General features: G+C 38.4%; 1 protein-coding gene across 2 annotated transcripts in view; it reads right to left on the bottom strand.

The window, feature by feature from the left end:
- Nucleotides 1-23,433, bottom strand: part of HPF1 (histone PARylation factor 1) — a 53,110-nt gene extending 29,677 nt beyond the window's left edge. The window contains exons 1-6 of one of the 2 annotated variants that reach the window (XM_008997131.4): nt 23,345-23,433; nt 19,477-19,636; nt 16,467-16,656; nt 15,324-15,422; nt 11,992-12,142; nt 1,545-1,632 (exon numbers count right to left, since the gene is read on the bottom strand). In XM_008997131.4, the coding sequence (XP_008995379.4) occupies nt 1,545-1,632; nt 11,992-12,142; nt 15,324-15,422; nt 16,467-16,656; nt 19,477-19,636; nt 23,345-23,392 (736 nt within the window). In that variant the 5' untranslated portion in view covers nt 23,393-23,433. The remainder of the gene's footprint in view (nt 1-1,544; nt 1,633-11,991; nt 12,143-15,323; nt 15,423-16,466; nt 16,657-19,476; nt 19,637-23,344) is intronic. The other variant, XM_035306060.3, reaches the window with a different exon arrangement.
- Between the last annotated feature and the right edge of the window lie 631 nt (nt 23,434-24,064).

The following is a 24,064-nucleotide window of genomic DNA, read 5'->3' as shown; positions in this document are numbered from 1 at the left end:
AAACAGGTGAAACAGGAGGAGGAGGAACTAAAAAAAAATTAAAAACAGGTGAAATTAAGATTTTATTTAACCCATATATCCAATAGTATTAAGTCACCATATAATCAATATAAGAAACATTTAATCCTGTTTTAATTTGCAAACATAATTAAAATTATACAAAATTACAGGCCAGGTACAGTGGTTCATACCTTTAATCCCAACACTTTTGGGAAGCCAAGGTGGGTGTATCAAGGTGGGTGGATCACTTGAGCCCAGGAGTTTGAGACCAGCATGGGCAACAGAGTAAGACCCTGTCTCTAAGACGGGGGGCTGGGGGGTGGGGGGTGGGGGTGGCATAGAACACCAATTAGTCAAGCATGGTGGTGCACACGTGTAGTCCCAGCTACTCAGGAGGCTGAGACAGGATAATTGTGCCACGGCACTCTATCCTGGGTGACAAAGTGAGACCCTGTCACCAAAAAAAAAAAAAGTAGAAAATAAATAATACAAGTTACAAATTTTTTTCCTCAGTTGCAGCAGCCACGTGAGGTACTCAGTGGCCACCACACTGGATAGCTCAGCCACAGTCATCTTCCCTATAGCACTCCTCTAAATGGCAGGGCTATAGCAAGAACAGGTCCATATGAATAGCTGCCATCTAAGACCTCTCCATGTGCTGGCTGGAGACTCTGCACAGTAAAATTTGAGAAGAACTACTTTAGAGAACTGGTTTAAATGCACATGTCCAGGTCAGAACGACAGGGACTAGTAACTACCAAGGCTACTTAGTTCTGTTCTGAAAAACTGATGGTTAAATATGTATGTTGAGAAGATGCTAAGTTTGATTTCTCTTTAAGTTTTATCCCCCAGAACAGGATGATCAATAAAGGAATACCAACCGGGCTGTTCACAATAAGGGAATGGAGACTAGGGGAAGAGTTGAGAAGCGATTTTAATTCTCAGTGTTCAAGACAGCAATAACTAGATTATGTGCATTCGTCCATTTTGAAAGTGTTTTTATACTTACAGATGAAGTAGTTCAGGGTCTTGGGCTTCTAAAAGCGAAATCACTTTACATGCAGATGAAAAAATGTTCACAAAGAAGCATAAAAACAACACTATTTCAATAATTACTATTTTGCAAGTTGACTGTAACGTCAAAGGTTTGGAAATAGTTCCAAAAAAGTAGGCAATAGGCTAAAATTCTTTAAATTCTTAAAAGTAACTACCAAGTTTTGAGCACTGAGGCAAGTATTTTGCTAAGTATCTTAATACTTGTTTATACCTCAAATTCCCCTATGAAGTGAGTATCACTAATTTCATTTTACGTATGAAAAAGACAAGGTTTCATGGAGTTAAATAATTTGTTCAAGGCCACACAGCTACAAACTCAGTTTTGGTTCAGTAACGACTGACTCTAAAACCTAAGCTTACTCTTTATTACTCAGGTCTAGCGACTGTCTCACAAAAGGTATATGGACATTCCTACTTCCCAATATAAGCAAAACCTTCTTCCATATGCATAACATATATAACACGTGTTTACATATGAAATACATTACCATCTGTTTCAGGGAGCTCTCTGTACCCAACATCATTTTTATCTACTGGAACAACCAAGCCTGCACCATGGAAGGTCTTTGTTACAACCTACATTAAAGAAAAGAATAAAATGTAATCATGGTAAATAGACATCAAAACAAAACAAAACTAAACCCAAAATACATAAACCTTCAACATTTCTACCAAAATGTAACATTCAATGACATTTTACTTCAGTAAATTTGGACTCCAGGGTAAAAATTTAGCATATTTTTTTCTTGAAAATTAGCTAAAAGTTAAACACTTGAAGTAATCACAGAACAGTGAAATAATTGGCTTTTCTTAACTGTGTCAGTCAATTGGAAGTCTGCAACCTGATTTGTTAAGGAAGAACCCAATACATCCTAGAATGCAAGCCAAAATCCCAGTTTCCTCTAAGGTCAAAATACCTTCTTGGTAGAAAGCACAGAAGAACCTGGGTCTAAAAGAAAGACAGGAAGAAACAGTTTTTGTCAGCAAGAAGATATGGTAGGACAGAACTCCTCTCATTCATCCTGCCAAATTCAGACCCCTCCTATTTTTACCTGGATATTTAGGCTTGCTTGCAAACTTCCCAAAAGTAGGGCAGTTTCTAGGTTTGTGATGTCTTTTTTGGAGGCAAATCACATAACCAGTGAGCTTTTATCAAGTGGTAGTCTTCGAAGACAAAAACAGGTCCAACCACAATTATCACCATAACCCTTCCAGTTTACAGTCTTCCTTTATTTCATGTTAGTGGTATTATTTTTAGGTCTTTCCTTAACAAAACGTGTACAAATCTTCCACTTTTTTTTTGCAATTCAGTGAAAAGTTTCCAAGGTAGAGAAAGGACACAACTCCAAAACCAAACTCCAATTTTAAAGGCCTCTCACCCAAGTCTCTACATCTTAATGCCTTTCCCTCTATAATCTCCCTATTCTCCCAGTCTCTTGCTTCTTTCATTATCCTTTATTAAGGATAATGCCGGAAAGGGCAGATTATTCAAAGAAGTTATTAGACAACTGCTTACCACTTGGGAAAAAAATGAAGTCATTGTTTTCTATCTTAATATTTATATCAAGATAATTTGCAGCTGGATTTCAGAATTAAAAATAAAATCATAAAACTACTAAAAGATAAATTTAAAAAAATGATTTTGTGATAGAGACAAAAAAGTTGACTATATAAAAATCAAACTCTAGTGAAATCAAGAACACAAGACAAATTAACTGATAAAATATATCTGCAAAATGTAACGGTACATAAAAATTAATGCCTTTAAACTATAAGGAAGTCTAACAAAGGAAAAGACTAACATCCAAATTAGAAAAAATGTAAGAAAAAACTAATTCTAACCCTGATAGAAAAATGGGAGAGTTCAGGCAGTTTAAAAAAAATACAATGGCCAATAGAGAAGTGAAAAATATTTAATGTCCTTTATAGTTAAAGAAATGCTAATTAAAACAATGCAGAATTTTACAACATGGAAAGAACTAAAAGGACTAAAGAAAACCCCATAAAATCAGAAACAAGCAAAGAAACACACACACACACACACACACACACACACACACACACACACACACAACTTTGGACCCAGCAATACCATCTAGGAATTTTTTCCCAGAAAAAACCCCAAATAAGTATGCAAATAAAGGTATAAAGGATATCTATGGCAGGGTTGTCTGTATTTGTGAAAAATCTTAAGCAACCCAAACTTTCAACATAAGCACAGTATTCTGCAGCTACTCAAAATTATGAGGAAGATCTTAAATTGGCAATATGAAATGACAGACATATATTCCTAAGAGTAAAAAGCAGGACATAAAGCAGTGACAATGTAGAAAAAGACAGCAGTGCTAGAGTTGCCAACTCAGCCTGAACAACATATAGTAAGAACCATGGTTGACGTATGTTCAGATTTTTCACAGATGATTACCTGTACTAATTGTCCACAAAGAGGTATCAATTAAGAAGTCATCAGAATCATAACTTTATTGTGACGAATAAGATTACAAAGTTAGGAAAACTGCATAGCAGTGAATAACATCCTGAAGCATCAGATCACAGGTGGCTGGAGTAACACACTATCATTTTATGTATCATTTAACCAATGTTTCATATGAATAAATCTAGTCAATTAGTAAGAAGATAGGATGGAAACTATGGTAATATGAAAAATATGAAGTTGGGTTTTACATGTGTCATTTAAGATTTTGGACAAGATACAAAACCTCTATAACCCTCAATTTACTTATCTATAAAACAGGATGATAATTCCAACTTGGCAGATTTGTTGTAGGGAGTCAAATGATATAAGGACTCTGCATTTCAAAGTATACTAAGTTATTGTCAGTATAAAAACACTAATTTATAGTGTGCTGTACAGTGCTCTATCATACTAGAGTGGATATATCCTTACACTCACACACAAGGACAAAGCCAGTAACTAAATTCTTTAGCAGAAAAATATGAATTAAATGAAGATCTCACAAAAGCAATAAAACAACAACCTTACAATAAAAGAAAAGGGTTTGAAAGCATACTCATCAACAGGAGAGGATTAAAAACATGATTATCTTGTAAGTTCTTTTTTGTCTCGGTTTTTCTCAGCTGTTTTTGTATAAAGAACAAATACTAAAATGAAACTTCATGGTGGGAGGGTCTAGGACAAAAATATCTATGAAATTTAAACTTCAATCCTATCTTATTTATGAGGAAGAATTAAGAAAGTCTCCTCTGAAGTAAATCATGGCTTGTGGTAGAAAACTAAAACAAGACTGATTATATAACTTGCTAACAGCTATTATGTGTATTGATGCTCAGACTGTAGTCAAAACAAATTAGGACTGCTGGCAAGATGGCCGAATAGGAATAGCTCTGGTGGGCAGTTACCAGCAAGGTCAACATAGAAGGCAGATGATTTCTGCACTTCCAACTGAGTGGCACCTGGATTGCCAGTGAGACAGAAACCTTCACTCTGCTACTGGAAAGGAGACTGAAGTCTGGGGGCCAACTGGTCTGGCTCAGTGAGTTCCATCCCCATAGAGACCAACAAGCTAAGATCCACTGGCTTGAAATTCTCGTAGCCAGCACAGCAGTCTGAGCACAACCTGGGATGTGCAAGCTTGGTTGGGGGAGGAGGGTCTGCCATTGCTGAGGCTCGAGTAGGTAGTTTTAACCTCACAGTGTAAACAAAGTCACTGGGAAGTTTGAAATGAGAGGAGCCACCACAGCTCAGCAAGGCCGCTGCAGGCAGACTCTCTCACTAGATTCCCTCCTCGCTGGGTGGGGCATCTCTGAAAAAAGGCCCATCAGGGACTTATAAATAAAACCCCACCTTCCTGGGACAGAGAACCAGCGAAAAGAGGTGGTTGTGGGCACAGCTTCAGCAGACTTAAATGACCATGCCTTGCAGCTCTGAGGAGAGCAGCAGATCTCCCAGCATAGCGTTCGAGCTCTGATAAGGGACAGACTGCCTCCTCAAGTGGATTCCTGATCCCTGTGTATCCTGACTGGGAGACACCTCCCAGTAGGGGCTAACACCTCATGCAGGAGAGCTCTGGCTGGCATCAGGTGGTACCTCTATGGGATGAAGGTACCAGAGGAAGGAACAGGCAGCGATCTTTGCTGTTCTGCACCTTCCATCAGTGATACCCAGGTAAGCAGGGTCTGGAATGGATCCCCAGCAAACTCCAGTAGACCTGCAGCAGAGGCCTGACTGAAAAGAAAACTAACAAAAAGAAAGGAATAGTTTCAACATCAACAAAAAGTATGCCCACTCAGAGATCACATCTAAAGGTCACCGATTTCAGCAAACAAAAGTAGATAAATTCACGAAGATGGAAAGAAACCAGCGCAAAAAGGCTGAAAATTCCAAAAACCAGAATGCCTCTTCTCCAACAGACCACAACTCCTTGCCAGCAAGGGAACAAAACTGGATGGAGAATGAGTTTGACAAATTGAAATAAGCAGGCTTCAGAAGGTGGGTAATAACAAACTCTTCCAAACTAAAGGAGCATGTTCTAACCCAATGCAAGGAAGCTAAGAACCTTAAAAAAAGGTTAGACGAATTGCTAACAAGAATAACCAATTTAGTGAAGAACATAACCTGATGGAGCTAAAAAAAAAATACAGCACAAGAACTCTGTGAAGTATACAGAAGTTTCAATAGCTGAATGGATCAAGTGGAAGAAAAGATATCAGAGACTGAAGATCAACTCAGTGAAATAAAGCAACAAGACAAGATTAGGGAAAAAACCGTGAAAAGAAACGAACAAAACCTCCAAGAAATATGGGACTCCATGAAAAGACCAAATCTATGTTTGATAGGTGTACCTGAAAGTGACAGGGAGAATGAAACCAAGTTGGAAAACACTCTTCAGGATATTATCCAGGAGAACTTCTGCAACCTAGCAAAGCAGGCCAACATTCAAATTCAGGAAATACAGAGAACAGCACAAAGATACTCCTTGAGAAGAGCAACCCCAAGGCACATAATTGTCAGACTCACTAAGGTTGAAATGAAAAAAAGAAAAAAAGAAAAAATGCTAAGGGCAGCCAGAGAAAAAGGTCGGGTTATCCCCAAAGGGAAGCCCACCAGACTCACAGCAGATCTCTCAGCAGAAACCCTACAACCCAGAAGAGTTTGGGGGTCAATATTCAACATTCTTAAAGAATTTTCAGCCCAGAATTTCATATCCAGCCAAACTAAGCTTCATAAGTGAGAGAGAAATAAAATCCTTTATGAACAAGCAACTGCTGAGAGATTTTGTCACCACCAGGCGTGCCTTACAAGAGCTCCTAAAGGAAGAACTAAACATGGAAAGAAACAACCAGTACCAGACACTGCAAAAACATACCAATCTGTAATGACCATTGACACTATGAAAAAACTGCATCAAATATTGGGCAAAATAACCAGCTAGCATCATAATGACAGGATCAAATTCACACATAACAATATTAACCTTAAATGTAATAAGGCTAAATGCCCCAATTAAAAGACAGACTGGCAAATTGTATAGAGTCAAGACCCAACAGTGTGCTGTATTCAGGAGATGCATCTCATGTGCAAAGACACACATAGGCTCAAAATAAAAGAATGGAAGAAGATTTACCAAGGAAATGGAAAGCAAAGGAAAGGCAGGGGTTGCAATCCTAGTCTCTGATAAAACAGATTTTAAACCAACAAAGATCAAAAGAGACAAAGAAGGGCATTACATAATGGTAAAGAGATCAATGCAACAAAAAGAGCTAACTATCCTAAATCTATATGCACCCAATATAGGAGCACCCAGATTCATAAAGCAAGTTCTTAGAGACCTACAAAGAGAGTTAGACTCCCACACAATCCACACAATAATAGGGGGAGACTAACACCCCACTGTCAATATTAGACAGATCAACAAGACAGAAAATTAATCAAGGATATTCAGGACTTAAACTCAGATATGGACCAAGCAGACCAAGTAGACATCTACAGAACTCTCCACCCCAAATCAACAGAATATATATTCTTCTCAGCACCACACAGCACTTATTCTAAAATAGACCATATCATTGGAAGTAAAACACTCCTCAGCAAGTGCAAAAGAACAGAAATTGTAACAAACTCTCTCTCAGACCACTGTGCAATCAAATTAGAACTCAGGATTAAGAAACCCACTCAAAACCACACAGCTACATGAAAACTGAACATCCTGCTCCTGAATGACTACTGGATAAATAACAAAATGAAGGCAGAAATAAAGATGTTCTTTGAAACCAGTGAGAATGAAGACACAATGTACCAGAATCACTGGGACACATTTAAAGCAGTGAATAGAGGAAATTTTATAGCACTAAATGCCCCAAGAGAAAGCAGAAAAGATCTAAAATTGACACTAATGTCACAATTAAAAGAACTAGAGGAGCAAGAGCAAACAAAATCAAAAGCTAGCAGAAGATAAGAAATAACTAAGATCAGAGCAGAACTGAAGGAGACAGAGACACGAAAAACCCTTAAAAAAAAAAAAAAAAAAAAATCAACGAATCCAGGAGGTGGTTTTTCGAAAAGATCAAAATAGACCATTAGCCAGACGAATAAAGCAAAGAGAGAAGAATCAAATAGATGCAATAAAAAAATGATTAAAGGAATATCACCACCGATCCTACAAAAATACAAATTACCATGAGAGAATACTTTAAACAACTCTATGCAAATAAACCAGAAAATCTAGAAGAAATGAATAAATTCCTGGACACTTATACCCTCCTAAGACTAAATTAGAAAGAAGATGAATCCCTGAATAGACCAATAACAAGTTCTGAAATTGAGGCAGTAATACCAGGACCAGACAGGGTCACAGCCAGATTCTACCAGAGGTACTAAGAGGAGCTGCTACCATTCCTTCTGAAACTATTCCAAACAACAAAAAGAAGGAATCTGCCCTCTTTTTTTTTTTTTTGAGATGGAGTTTCGCTCTTGTTACCCAGCTGGAGTGCAATGGCACGATCTCGGCTCACCGCAACCTCTGCATCCTGGGTTCAGGCAATTCTCCTGCCTCAGCCTCCTGAGTAGCTGGGATTACAGGCACGTGCCACCATGCTCAGCTAATTTTTTGTATCTTTAGTAGAGACAGGGTTTCATCATTTTGACTAGGATGGTCTCGATCTCTCGACCTCATGATCCACCCGCCTCGGCCTCCCAAAGTGCTGGGATTATAGGCTTGAGCCACCACGCCCGGCCCTGCCCTAACACATTTTATGAAACCAGCATCATCCTGATATCAAAACCTGGCAGAGACACAACTAAAAAAGAAAATTTCAGGCCAATATCCCTGAGGAATATTGATGTGAAAATCCTCAATAAATACTGGAAAACTGAATTCAGCAGCACATCAAAAAGCTTATCATGATCAAGTTGGCTTCATCTCTGGGATGCAAGGCTGGTTCAACATACGCAAATAAACATAATCTATCACATAAATAGAACCAATGACAAAAACCACATGATTATCTCAATAGATGCAGAGAAGGTCTTTGACAAAATTCAAAAGCCCTTCTTGCTAAAAACTCTCAATAAACTAGGCACTGATGGAACATATCTCAAAATAGTAAAAGTCATTTATGACAAAACTACAGCCAACATCATACTGAATGGGCAAAAACTGGAAGCATTCCCTTTGAAAATAGTCACAAGACAAGGATGCCCTCTTGCACCACTCCTATTCAACACAGTATTGGAAGTTCTGGGCAGGGCAATCAGGCATGAGAAAGAAATAAAGTGTATTCAATTAGAAAAAGAGAAGGTCAAATTATCTCTATTTACAGATGACATGAGTTTTATATTTACAAGGCCCTATCGTCTCAGCCTAGAATCTCCTTATGCTGATAAGCAACTTCAGCAAAGTCTCAGGATACAAACCAATAGGCAAAAATCACAAGCATTCCTCTAAACCAATAATAGAGAGCCAAATCATGAGAGAACTCCCATTCAGAACTGCTACAAAGAGAATAAAATACCTAGAAATACAATTTATAAGGGATGTGAAGGACCTCTTAAGAAGAACTATAAACAATTGCTCAAGGAAATAAGAGAGGACACAAACAAATGGAAAAACATTCCATGGTCATGATTAGAAAGAATCAACATTGCGAAAATGGCCATACTGCCCAAAGTAATTTATAGATTCAATGCTATCCCCATCAAGCTGCCATTGACTTTCTCCACAAAATTGGAAAAAATTAATTTAAGTTTCATAAGGAACCAAAAAAGAGCCTGCATAGCCAAGACGATCCTAAGCAAAAAGAACCAAGCTGGAGGCATCACACTACCTGACTTCAGACTATACCAAAAGGCTACAGTAATCAAAACAGCATGGTACGAACACTAAAACAGACATATAGACCAACAAAACAGAACAGAGCCCTCAGAAATAATGACACACATCTACAATCATCTGATCTTTGACAAACTTGACAAAAACAAGCAATGGGGAAAGGATTCTCTATTTAATAAATGGTGTTGGGAAAACTGGCTACCCATATGCAGAAAACTGAAACTGGATCCCTTCCTTATACCTTACACAAAAATTAGCTCAAGATGGATTAAAGATTTAAACCTAAGACCTAAAACAATAAAAACCCTAGAATAAAACCTAGGCATTACCATTCAGGACATAGACACGAGCAAAGACTCCATGACTAAAACACCAAAAGTAATGGGAACAAAACCCAAAATAGACAAATGGGATGTAATTAAACTAGAGCTTCTGCACAGCAAAAGAAACTATCATCAGGGTGAACATACAACCTACGGAATGGGAGAAAATTTTTGCAATCTATCCATCTAAAAGGGCTAATATTCAGAATCTACAAAGAACTTAAACAAATCTACAAGAAAAAAACCAACCCCATCAAAAAGTGGGAAAGGATATGAACAGACACTTCTCTAAAGAAGACATTTATGCAGCCAACAGACATATAAAAGAAGTTCATCATCATTGGTCATTAGAGAAATGCAAATCAAAACCACAATGAGATACCATCTCATGCCAGTTAGAATGGCAATCATTAAAAAGACCAGAGACGACAAATGCTGGAGAGGACATGGAGAGATAGGAATGCTTTTACACTGTTGGTGGGAGTGTAAATTAGCTCAACCACTGTGGAAGACAGTGTGACAATTCCTCAAGGATCTAGAACCAGAAATACTATTTGATCTAGCAATCTCATTACTGGGTAATATGCCCAAAGAAGTATAAATCATTCTATTATAAAGACACATGCACATATATGTTTATTGGCGGCACTGTTCACAATAGCAAAGACAGAACCAACCCACCAACCCAAATGCCCATCAGTGATAGACTGCACAAAAAAAATGTGGCACATATACACCATGGAATACTATGCAGCCATAGAAAAGGAAGACTTAATGTACTTTGCAGAGACATGGATGAAGCTGGAAACCATCATTCTTAGCAAACTAACACAGGAACTGAAAACCAAACACCACATGTTCTTACTCATCAGTGGGAGTTCAACAATGAGAACACATGGACAAAGGGAGGGGAACATCACACACTGAGGCCTGTTAGGGTGTAGGGGGCTAAAAGAGGGATAGCATTAGGAGAAATACCTAATGTAGATGGTCAGGTGATGGATGCAGCAAACCCCTATGGCACATGTATACCTATGTAACCAGCCTACACGTTCTGCACATGAACCCCAGAACTTAAAGTATAAATTAAAAAAAAGATCTTACTCATGTAACCAAATACTACCTGTACCCCAATAATCTATGAGAAAAAAATTAAAAAGATAAAAATTAAAATTAAATAACACAACATAAAATGAATACAAAAACTTCAAAAAAACTAAATTAGGAATATATTAACTAGACTACAAATGCTACCCTTCTCTCCTGATCACAAGGTGGGACAAGCTTCCTATGATAACCAGAAAGGTAAATGGCAATATAAAATCTTCATATTTAAAATGCCATGTTATAATGAGTTTCATTAAAATGTATGTTTTAAGAAACTTTCCAGTCCATAGGACTAAAGAAAAAGTGCCTAGAACTTATCAGAATATCACCCTTGCAGCTGAATCAAGATCAGAGTAGAACTTTAGTAGGATTTTAATACCTAAGTACACTAAGGTACTTCATTACCACTGCTATTTTATTAAGGAAAAAAAAGTTCTCCCTTTAGCTTTGAACATACAGATGAACCAGCAAGGTACTTCATTACCAGTGCTAGTTTATTAAGGAATAGCAAGTTCTCACTTTAGCTTAGAACATTGGGACAAACCAGCAAGGGCCAACAAACAGTGAAAAGCTGGAGGAGACTGGGGAACCCTCCTTCCAGTGACAAATGTTTTTCCCCAGAGGCCATAAGAACAAACTCCTTCAGAATTCTCATTTACTCCAAGGCAGAAATCTTCCAGCTTGTCATTAACTTATCCTGAAATCTACAGCTGAAAAACCAAAAGAATCCAACACTCCGAAGTATTTTCTCCTTTACAAAATACTCCCCTCACACTGCACACATTAGGAGAAATACAAAAGGAAATGATGGGATTAATAAGGAAAAAGAAGAAAGCACTGCTTATGTACACGTTTACTGGAGAAAAAGTATGTATATAAATTTCATTATGTACAAAGCAGCTTTCAGTTAACTTTATGAAGTGATTAACTGACAAAACAAGATTAAAAGAATGGTAAATACTAGCATGAGTTATTCAACCACAGCAGTGATATCACTAGTTATGCAATTCAACCAGTGTACCAAGCCAAAGGAGCCATCTGACCTGTTTCAGTGCCATCCTCCTAGCCCCCCAGAGGGACTGCAACCATCTCTTAAAAATAGGGCTAGAGAAGAGAAGGGTAGAGATGGGAAGTAATCAAGAGAAGAAAAACATCTGCTCAACAGCGAAACAGAGGCCAACAGATTGAAGTCATACTTTCTTATCTCTCTGTTTCATCTTCATGGTTCTTTGTTCCAGTGAGTACCCCAGTTCTCTGGCTGTTTCTGTGAGTTTTTCATCTATGTTTTTCAAGAGATTGGTTTTCTTTTTATCCATTACTTCTTTAAGTTTTTTCATCAAAAATAATCTGAAAAAGTAAAAGTCCTCATTATGTTGCAGGCCACTGGACTAAGTACAAAGACCTTTGGAAGTTGAGCCAAGTTAAACATGTCAAATTCCACGCAGGAATAAGTCCACAGAATAATTACCAACACTTCTCTCGAAATCCCGAACAGTTTTCTTCAAATAAGAGAAAAGCAGTATTAATAAAAACTGCCAGTCACAGAAAGAGGAAAATATGGTTCAAATTTACATTGGCACTCTAATGTCTACAATAAAGATTTAAAAGATATGTGCAAAACTGGGATTAGTCAAGTTTTAAGTTTTATTACTTTCACACACATAGTGCTCCCTTACCTAAAACATCCTTCTTCCCACTCTTTCTAGTAAGTTCTTAGGCATCCATTAAAGCCCATATAAAATATCCTCTTTTACCTCCACCAATATTGAAGGCACTTGGTAGTTGCCTTCCTATACATATCACATTATTATGACTATCTCTGTAAGTTTTTGTCTCTGTCTAAACCTACTCTAACACTTTGCTATGTGATGCTTAAAGATAAGGTGCAATGTGCAACTGAAGCCATAGCCATGAACATGAACATTTTGTGCTTTGACTTTACATCCATTAAAATGTGTTGAATGCAAACAAATTTGTACCCAAGCATGTTATATGGCATCATGCAATGGCCCTTTCAAAATAGTGGCTAAGTTATTAGATGTAAAAGTTGAAACTTACATATCAAATTCACCCCATTACATAACATTAGGAAAAAAAAAAGCTATTGAGCTCACAGTGGTATTACAAGTTTCTCAATCTATTTTGTTTGAAACCTTGAATTTTATCACTCACAATAAATATAGCCAGTCAGTTGTTTTCTTTGGTTCATTTGAGAAAATTTCTGCCAGTATCTAGATCCAAATAACCAGAGTTTGTCATTGAGTCACTCTTTCTAAAAGTGGGAAAAAGGTTCATCTCAAAACCCAATCACACAAGTGCTTTTTCCCTTGAGATAAACCACAATACTTTATTATGAGAGATGCTTTCTATGTATTTCCTATTTCATCACAGAATGTTAAAGATATATACTCAATGACAGACATCTAATAAATGTATACTCCATCACTGACATTTTTTTCAGGGACAGGGTCTTGCCATGTTGCTGAGGATGAACTTGAACTCCTGGGCTCAAGCAATGCCCCCACCTCAACATCCTGAGTAGCCACCATGCCTGGCCCCATCACAAACATTCTTAAACACATTTGCATTTACTGCTGTGAATAATGCAATGACTGCTGCTATTCTAATGGCATTGTCTTTATTCCTGCCAAGGTGACAACAGTATTATCCACTATTGCCTTTGTGCCATTGGTGCAAAAACAACATTTTTTTTTTGAGACGGAGTTTTGCTCTTGTTACCCAGGCTGGAGTGCAATGGCGAGATCTCGGCTCACCGCAACCTCCGCCTCCTGGGTTCAGGCAATTCTCCTGCCTCAGCCTCCCGAGTAGCTGGGATTACAGGCACGCGCCACCGTGCCCAGCTAATTTTTTGTATTTTTAGTAGAGACGGGGTTTCACCATGTTGACCAGGATGGTCTCAATCTGTTGACCTTGTGATCCGCCTGCCTCGGCCTCCCAAAGTGCTGGGATTACAGGCGTGAGCCACCGCGCCCGGCCAAAAACAACATTTTAAATCACAAATAGTTTTGACTCTAAGAGTGTCTGACCCAAGGTCAAAACTATTTGCCCCAGTTATTTTAGGGAAGGAAAAAAAGGTAGAAGGGAAAAAAAATCATTTCTAACTTTGCTGTTCAAAGATATTTAAAAATTGAGTATGTTTATTTCCATATGCATTAGACAGTATGAAATAGAATCATTCTACACTACTGGTATTTGCTCACTTCGTAACAAATTCAACAAACCAATACCAAGGTATTATAGCATATGGATAGTTTATATTTACCTAATCTTCTCTATTGCTGGATATGTTGTTGCCATTTTCTCATTTAATAAACTATCTGTAATAAACAGATATTTCTGTACCAGTCCAAAATATGTTTGATGAAGAGCTCGAAGTGGAATTGCAAACTTAAGGGTATAAATGTGTACTTCACACGGTACCTGGTAATGTAATCTATTAAGAAATCTTAGACTATGGTTGTTTAAACGTTTTTCAAACTGCTTTCTACAAAGGTTTTACCAACCAACACACCAGTAAGGGTTCATATACCCTCGCCGTCATTGGTTATTACCATTCTTTAACCTTTAAAAATCTTTTCTGGCTTAATTTGCATTTCTTTAGTTACTATTAAATCTTGCAGAAAAAAATTCTTTCTCTGGGTGTAACATCCGGTGATCAGAGGTCTGCCTTGAAAGACCTGACTCCCTCTGCCATAAAAATAAATTTTAAAATATATAAAGAAATTAAGTGTTCTGATCAGCTGACTGTCATTCCTGGAAGCTCAACCTGCTCCCTTAACCCTTCCAAGGATTTTATAAGCATCTCTTTTTCCTTTATTAAACCTTTTTGTTTCAACTAAACACAAGTAATGAACTCTTAACAAGTGTTTAAAATCAGATGTCTAAAAAAACTTTTGATTTTGCCATGGAACATCTGAGGTCAAGTGTTATTTTCATTAAGTAAAACAGTTACGTAAGAGGTGTTATTTTTTGAATAGTGACAAAATAACAGTATAAGTAAGACTACCCATAAAAGTCATAAAAATTATCTTTAGAAATCTACAATTATGGGCTTGCCTCAAACACCCCCCTGCTTTTTTTTTGGAGATAGTAGTCTCACTTTGTCACTCAGACTGGAGTGCAGTGGCACAATCTCTGCTCACTGCAACCTCTACCTCCCGCGTCCAAGTGATTCTCCCGCCTTAGCCTCCTGAGTAGCTGGTATTACAGGTGTTTGCCACCAAGTTCAAGCAATTCTCCCACCTCAGCCTACTGAGTAGCTGGGATTACAGGTGTTTGCCACCATGCCCCTGGCTAACTTTTGTATTTTTAGTAGAGATGAGGTTTCCCCATGTTGGCCAGGCTGGTCTCAAACTCCTGACCTTAGCAATCCACCCACCTTGGCCTCCAAAAGTGCTGGAATTACAGGTGTGAGCCACTGTGCCCAGGCCCCTCACACCCCCGTTGTAATGGACTACTATAGTATAAAAATTGTAAACAAACATAAGAGAAATTAAAATATTCTTACTTGACTGCAGCAAATACATTATCTCCATTTGGAACAATTATACAATTTTTCTTTGCTTCATTTATACCAACATATACAGGAAGTTCATCAGGAGAATCCCTGTTTAAGCAAAAGACATTAAAAATTTATCAGGCAAGTGGGACTGTAGGACTACAGACAACAATTTACACCTTTTTTTCCCTTTAAGGTCTTGTTTATAAGGTCTTTTTATTTTTATTTTTTTAATTGAAACATATTTGCCAGTTTTAAGCTCCACGTTTCTTAGGAATATCTGACAAATCTTATATTATGGAACCTAAAATTAAGATTCTTAGGACCTAGTTGCTTTTATACTCAAATACAAAAAAAGAAAAAACAAGAGAAAAGATTGTAAAACATTAGAGATCAAAAGATCATATTCACATATATAACCAAATCATTTTAAAATTGAGGAAACAAATACTGAGAGGTTCAATTACTCAGCGAAGGTCCTAGTAAGTTAGGTATAATTCAATTCCTAGCCCCATGTACATTCTACCGCACTACAGTACTTCTTCCTGGGCACTTCTATTACCTTACATTTAACCTTCACTTTAAAGGACAGCATCTCTACTGGTACAAGTGGACAAGGTATCTTCCTCCTAGAGTTTATTTCTTAACCTTCTAAGTATCTTGCATGCATTCACTTAATTCTCATAATATTCCTATCAGGTACCTACAATTATTATCCCTATTGCTACAAGACAGGAAACTGAGTCACAGAAAGTCACAGTCACTAATGATACAGGGTCACACAGATAATAAACAAGAGCCAATGTGACTCCAGAGACCACTCTTACTCCCAGTTGCCACTCTGGCACCTGGAAGCACACGGCTTATTAAGCACAAGTCATAACAGCTGCTCTAAATTATTTTTATTGGGCCAAAAGAGCTCTTCTGAACCCAAAAGGGAAAAAAAAGTTTACAAGGAAAGGAAAAACTAATGAGGTTAAACCTAAAGAGTTTACCCATCCTAGGGAAGGTTAAAATGGTAAGAGCAAGAACAGATGGCTCCACCAACAGGGGAAAATATGCCTTCCACCTTGGGTGAGGCTAGTGAGTCACTATTTATCCTCATTAGCAAGACAGCAGCTATAGTTTGGAGGTGAAGAAAAGATCCTTTACCTGAAATACCCCATGTGGTACTGAGTTTTATTATCTCCAATGATAATGGTCTGGAACTCAGGAGGATCATAGTAAAACCTCCAATGAAGGTTAAAATTTGGGCCTGTTGATTTTTTCTTCGTTTTATGTTTTCCAGCAAGGATATCAAAAGGACCAACTAACTGAAGTCCAAGACTTGCAGAAAGTGAATCTATAAAGAAAAAACATTTAGTCAAGACTTTCTGAAGACAGATAGGAAATAATGCTTTTAGTTAGTAAACTATTTCTAAGCAATTGTCTTTAAAAAGTTTCTAAAGTAAAAAAATCTTGAGTTGTGTGTGAAGATGTCAGTTACAGACATTCAATGGAAAAGACGTCAGAGTAACAGAAAAGTGGCATTTACATTTAGGACTTCCTCTGAAATTTACCACTGAATTAGTTTAACATTTCAAACATTCCTATTGTTTCTTATTTTAGCTAAAGCAAGACTGGTCTGTATTCCTATAGTCCCATTACCACACTGCAGTTAGCCTCAAATGCTTGTAGTACAGCACAGGTATACTTGTAGTACACATAGGTTACAGCAAAAATGTGTGGATTAAGAGCAGTAAGAAACAGGTCAGGTGTGGTGGCTCACACCTGTTATCCCAGCGCTTTGGGAGGCTGAGGCAGGCTGATCACCTGAGTTCAGGAGTTCGAGATCAGCATGGCCAACATGGCAAAACCTAAAAATACAAAAATTAGCCGGGTATGGTGGCTCACTCCTGTAATTCCAGCTACTTGGGAGGCTGAGGTACAACAATCACCTGAACCAGGGAGGCAGAGCTTGCAGTGAAACGAGATCACGCCATTGCACTCCAGCCTGGGTGACAGGGTGAGACTCTGTCTCAAAAAAAAAACAAAAGAAAAAGAGTAAAAAACATTTCTATCCCTCTTTCCTCTACCTCAGCTAATCACACCGGATTACCCTGATTCTTTGACAGTCTATTTGGCCAACCCTAACCCTAGATGATTCCATCTTCCTTCTCTATTCACAGATTACAGACAGGGAGTGTTAATAAACCACAAAGACATGAAGTCTGTGCAAATATACAATGTATAACTTCAAATGGGTCATTGGTGCTTCTAAGAAAGACAGCACTCCAGGCAGGACCCAGTTTTATAAGAAGGCAAAAATGAAGAAAGCAAAAAAACTCCTGGAATAATAACATGAATAGAAGGATGAAGATGGTTTGACAGAAAAAATAGTTAAGCTCAACTGGAGCTCAAGAGAGCATACACTAATTTATAAAGCAACAAGAAAACTAAAGCCACCTATCCCATCAGCCAAAAATAACACAGTTAATAGTCTAGTATACAGTAACAAATTTCCATGCTCTCCACCCCCATGAACAGTACAAATATGTAACAAACTGGGAAGGGTTGTTTTGTAATATGCCTTTGTCCTCCATTCTGATGTCCCACTTAAATTTTCTGAATATTTTTCCATGCTATTCAATGTTATTTTACGTGATTTTTTAACACGGCATGATACTGCATTATAAAGAGGTAACCATCTATTCTCTTACTGATGAAGATTTACTATTTCTTTTCTCTGTTCTAAAAATGTTTCAGTGAACATCTTTGCTAATGTTTGTACATGGACATGACTATTTTTAAAGAAACTACTACACAGTTCTGATCTATTGGTGAAATTCAGAATATGTATCAATATACATTTCCATCAATAGCGTATGACACTGCTTACTAGTTAAAAAATTTAAACAATACAAAAGGGTATATAGTGCAAAGCAATGATCACAGCCCCTTAACAGTTTCTTTTTCCTTTCAGAGACAAAGCAAGCACATAGAAAAGCGCACAGGGATATGTTTGTGCTCCCCCTGCCCCTTTTAAAAAATACTAATGGTAGCATATTCTATATACACTCTTCTTTTTCACTTAACATATTTCAGGCATGATAGTGTATTATTTCCTAAAAATATGCTTCATTCTTTTAAAACAATTTAAAAGATCTATTGAATAATTGTGTTATTGGTAGGTATTTAAGCCATTTCCCATTTTTTGTTTAAGTAAATATCCTCAAACATAATTCTTAGTTTATCTAATCCATAAGACAAGTTCTTGGAAGCAGAACCATTAGCTCAGACTCCTGCAACATATGAAAGTGCTTACTTTCCTTCACATTCCCCCAGAATATGATGAAATTATTTTCCTTTGCCAATAAACTAGGTGACAGTGACATTACTATAGCATTTATCTATATTTACCATATTTTCTTACTAGAAACATCTTGGAAAATATTCCTTTTCTATGAACTGTTTATATCCTTGGTTAGGTTTTGAAGAAAAAAAAACATATATATATATATATTTTTTTTTTTTTCCTTTTTCTTTTTCTTTTTTTGAGACAGGGTTTCGCTGTTGCCCAGGCTGTAATGCAGTGATGTAATCTCAGCTCACTGCAGCCTCTGCCTCCCCGGTTCAACTGCTGATCATGCCTCAGAATCCCAAGTAGCTGGGACTACAGGGGTGTGCCACCACACTCAGCTAAGTTTTGTATTTTTAGTAGAAACAGGGTTTCACTGTGTTGCCCAGGCTGTCTCAAACTCCCGACCCCAAATGATCTGTCTGCCGAGTGGTAGAAGATCCCAACCACCCAAAGTGCTGGGATTAAAGGTGTGAGCCACCATGCCTGGCCAATTAATATATTCTCTAAAGACAGGGTCTTGCTCTGTCACTGATGCTGGAGTGATCACAGCTCACTGCAACCTCAAACTACTGGGCTGAAAGGATCCTCCCATTTCAGTCTCCCAAGTAGCTACGATTATAGGTACAGGCAACCATGCCTAGCTTCTCTTTTTCCCAATTTGTTTTGTAGTAAAGAGGTCTTGCTATGTTAACACTGGTCTCAACCTCCTGGCCTCAGGAGATCCTCCTGCCTCAGCTGGGATTACAGAGTGTAAACTACTAAACCCAGCCTGTTTCCTATTACTTTTTCCATACATACAAAAATGATTCCGGAGCAACTCACCAGCTGGCTTTTCAGGATCAAGTTCTTCACAGAACTTCCAGAAGTGATAGAAATCTTCAGGTAAAGAGAGCTTATAATGATTTTCTACTTCTTTTCGAAGGTCACTGGAGACATCAGCTTCACAAAATTTACTTTTCTTCACATCAACTGTGTTTTCACACTGAAAATTGGCACACAAAACTTTATTTCTCCAAATTATCTTTAGTAATTTCAGTAACTCTCCTTGCATAACATCACTCACTCTTGTTCACCCAACTCTGTGAGATAGTATATGTTTTCCTTAAAACTCTCTAAATAGTATTTGAGTAAAATCTGGGAATTCCTTTGGGCACAGAAAAAAGAATAGTTTACATGGTTAAGAGGAATCCACACAGCAAGTCTTTAAATATATTTTTCTAAGATAATGGAAACCACAAAAAAAAAAAAGGTAAAAAAGGTACTAGCAGGAAGAGAAGAATAAAGAAAGGGCAGGTTTTGCCCTCTTTTGGTTAAACATGTGAGTCTTTTAAGCAGATTCATTGATCACACCAGAAAACAGAAGTAACTGGATATAAGCAATGCATCATTTAAAAAGCTATTTCTTCAGAAACATCCAGAGCTGTGTCTGAGCTATTCACTACAATCATTAACCAGCCATAAAAACAGACACCTCCCTTTTGATTTTCCAAATAAAGAGGGAAGGTTAAACATTCTCTTTAACAATGTTAAACATCCACAGTTCCTAACAAAGCAGAATAGCACTAAACTCTAGGCCAAAAATCCAATTATTTCAGAAAAGACCTTTTAATGCCAGGATTAGGTTACAATACTCATCTCTAGCACCACTGCAATATAGGTTCAGTATGCTAGGTTTTATTTTGCCTATTAGACATTTGATAAATTTCTGTAAAGATAATATACACAACTGGAGGTTACATACATTTAGTTTTCTAAGAAGCAATCTGTTTTTCTTTCTAGGAACCCAGTTTCATTCTTTTTAAATTAAGTTCTTTCCTTTTATTCTATTTAGAGCAGTGGTTCTCAACTGGTGGTGATTTTGCCCCACAGGGGACATTTGGAGCCCTATGTAGTTGTAATGAATTGGAAGAAGGGTACTAGTGGCATCTGGTGGAACAGAGGCCAGGGATGCTCAACATCTTACAATGCCCAGGATAGGCAACCTCAACAAAGACTACTAGCTCAAATGTCAACAGTGCTAAAGTTGAGAAATTCTCAGCTAGACATTTCTCATATTTATATTCTTCAATTTTCCCAGTAGGCTGAAGTTTATTAATGTTATGTTAGATATCATTCAACATCTACAAAATGTATTAATGAATCAGGTGACACAAAAATGGTCATGATGGCGATGATTCCAAGAGCAAACAGAACAAATGAAATACCTACTGGTAGGAGAATAGTTATAAGGCTTCCAAGCAAGACTATTACACCTAATATTACAGTTGACCCTTCAGCAACAAGGGTTTGAATTTTGTGGACCCACTTATACACGACTTTTTTTCCCCAACCAAATGCAAATTAAAAAAATACAGTATTCTTGGGATGCAAAATCCACTTATAGAGAGGGTCAACTTTTTGTATACTCGGGTTCCACAGGACCAACTTTGGAACTTGGGTATGCTTGGATTTTGGGATGTGTGGGAGTCCTGGAACCATTCTTTCATTTGCTGAATGGTTACTGTATAACTACACAATATGGACCAATCTGTATTAAATATTTTTAATGAGGAAAAAAGTTCTTGATTATATCCAGAATGATAGCCTTTTTATGAAGTTCGAAAACTAAAAATAAACATTGTTTAAGTATACATTCATAGGGGATAAGCCTATTCTAAAAAGGCAAGGGAAAATAAAACTCAGGATAGCTACACTGAACATGAGTGACAAGAAGAAGGCTTAAAGGATAGGGGAGGAACACGTGTTGATGTAGAGCCATTGTCTGTTTCAGTTTTGGGGTTGGGCAATGGGTTCACAGGTGTTTGTTACATTACTTAACACAAATAAGGTAAAAAACGATCATGATTTGAACAATGGTAACAGTTTATTATGCTAAGGATTATAATGCATCTGATTTAAAAAAGAATTACGTTGAACAAAAAGGCTGTTGAAAAATGAGTATCAAAAGTGAGTATCAATAATAGCAAATAGTAACAGTAAAGATAATAGTAAAAACAAGTAGTAAATAATTACTGAAAACTTATTTTGTGCTGTTTCACTGTTCTAAGCACTTTCTGTGGATTAACTCATTTAATCCTCAACTAACTCATGCACTAGATACTATTAACCTCATCTTGCAGCTAAGGAAACTGAGGCTAACTTCCCTATGTCCCTAACTAGGAAGTGGAAGAGAAAGGATTTAAACTCAGGTTTAAATCCGGCTCCACAGCAGATTCTTCATCACTTCATTATGTTTCTTCTCCAACTGCAAATATGGAACAGTAGGAACATATTAAGCCCTGAGCTATCCTATCTTCTGCTTTTGTAAATGTCTTTGGTCAGAATTTCAGACTGGCTCCAACTTAAGATGTTAGAAAAGGCTTAATCTGCCTTTATGAAACGCAAATTTGCATAACGTTTAGGTTGACTCTGACTGTACTGATTTCCAACCTTAAGCAAGTTACTCAACCTTTCTGTGCCTTGTTTTCTTATCTGCAAAAAGGGCAAAGGGTTGTTACAAGTAATAAGTTATTATATGTAAAAATACACAGAACAGTCCTAGCACATAATACGCAAATGCTGGCCATTATGGCTATAGTCTCTATAGACTCATCATTTCTGGTATTGTATTTCTCGTTAAGCGCAGCACTCCACCAAAGCAGTTCTTCACTGCATCTTCGAAGAGAATGTTTTCAGCTGTGCCTTCACTCACACACTAGTTTAGCATCTCCATAACCCTAACAACTAGAATTTAGGACAGCTGTCCCCTTCAGAGGCTACACTTTTCCTTTACCTGGTACTCCTAGAATGCATGACCCAATATGAAGAATGCCTATACCCATGGCCCTTTAATCAAGTTAATCAAGCCCTCTTAGAATGTCTCACCTGTCCGATTTATAACACTGCCAGAGTAATTTTTCTAAAAACTTTAGTTATCACAATGGCACTTCTTTCCTGCCTGATTCCCCTTATTGCTACTGTAGTGGTTACGGAACTTTCGAAATCGTCGTAAAGTATGAGAGAACGCACACACTTTCTTCCCCTCCTCTCTCAGTAGCGCTTTTATGATTAGCTCCTCTTACTTTCCCATTTCCTTGGCTGCAGCCAAGCCGAACGCTCCGCTATGCCCAAACATCTCCTACACTTTTACGTCTCAGAATCTTACTTCTCTGCCTTCAAAACTCATTTTCAAAGATTTCTCTTACAAGTCTTAACACCCCCTGGGACTTATTAAATCCTCCTTCAGTGTCTCCACAGCACTTTCTACACACAAGTATTATAATCCCAAACTAAAAAGTCACAGTAGAATGCATTTTAGCTTGTGCCTCTCCCCGCTAGGCCGGGGGCTCTAAAAGCAGGAGGGGCAGACGGGTTGACCCCGAATCCGCAGCGCCCCACACAATGTCTGGTATGTAATGGGTTCCCAATCAATCTGGCAGGGTGAGTGAATGAACCGTTGGTTGGCTTAATACGTTTCCCCAGGAAATGCGCCAAGAGGAGCAGGGCCGAAGACGCAGAGGGGCTACTTTCCTGGTCCAAACCCTACAGAGCACAAAAACAGCGACCCTGGGCAGGGCCCCCGCAACAAACCGAAACCCCCGGACACACAGCAAGCTTAATAGGCACTGGCAAAATGAAATGCGCTGCCTCCTGGTGCCCTGGCTGTCACCCAAAGCGCCCCGCGTAGCCCGCACACCCTTTCTGCCAGTACCTGCGGCCCCTCCCCGCCGGGCCTGCGCTTCCCGCCACCGCGTACCATTCTGCAGTTGCAGCGCCACCAGAATGCCCGGATCCGCGACTGCTTCCGGGCGCCACCAACTGCTTCCGGGTTCAAAAGCCTCCAATCCGAATCCCAGCACCGCCCGGGCGCGCCAATTTTAAGGAAAGGTTCCGCCCATGCCCCGCCCCCTGAGACCCGGCGCTTGGCGCATTGAGGCCCCGCCCGCTCCCGGGCAGGGCGTGGTGAAGGTGCGTCGTCCGTCAGCGTGGTCCGCATCTAGGCTTTCTGAAGTATATTCCAGGGTCGCTCCAGAGACCCCCAGGCTACTAAATCTGAATCCGTTCGTGTGGTCCAACCTTCCTCTTCAGGTGTCTAGTAGAGACAGGGTTGGATGTATGCGGCTGCCGTAAATACAGCGCCTTCCTTGTTTTTTCTTCATTTGTATTTACTTAAAATATTAATCCTTTTCTCCTTTTCCTCCATCCCTCTCCCTCCCCAACTGTACAGTTATTGGTTTTCACTAATTCATTTCTGATTATCTCCGAGAAGGAGATAAATGTCTGTGTGTGTGTCTCTCTGTACCGTAGTCTTCTTGTTAGGATTTGGACTGTTTTTTCTCTACACCTCTGATATGCAAAATGTAGTCTCTGAACCAGCAACCTCAGCATCGTGAGGGAATTCGTTAAAAACGCCAAATCTCAGGGCCTACCC

This window comes from Callithrix jacchus, chromosome 1, assembly GCF_049354715.1.
Source record: "Callithrix jacchus isolate 240 chromosome 1, calJac240_pri, whole genome shotgun sequence".
Classification (NCBI taxonomy): domain Eukaryota; kingdom Metazoa; phylum Chordata; class Mammalia; order Primates; family Cebidae; genus Callithrix; species Callithrix jacchus.
The sequence above is the reverse complement of the archived record's forward strand: the minus strand, read 5'-3'. Positions and strand labels throughout refer to the sequence as shown.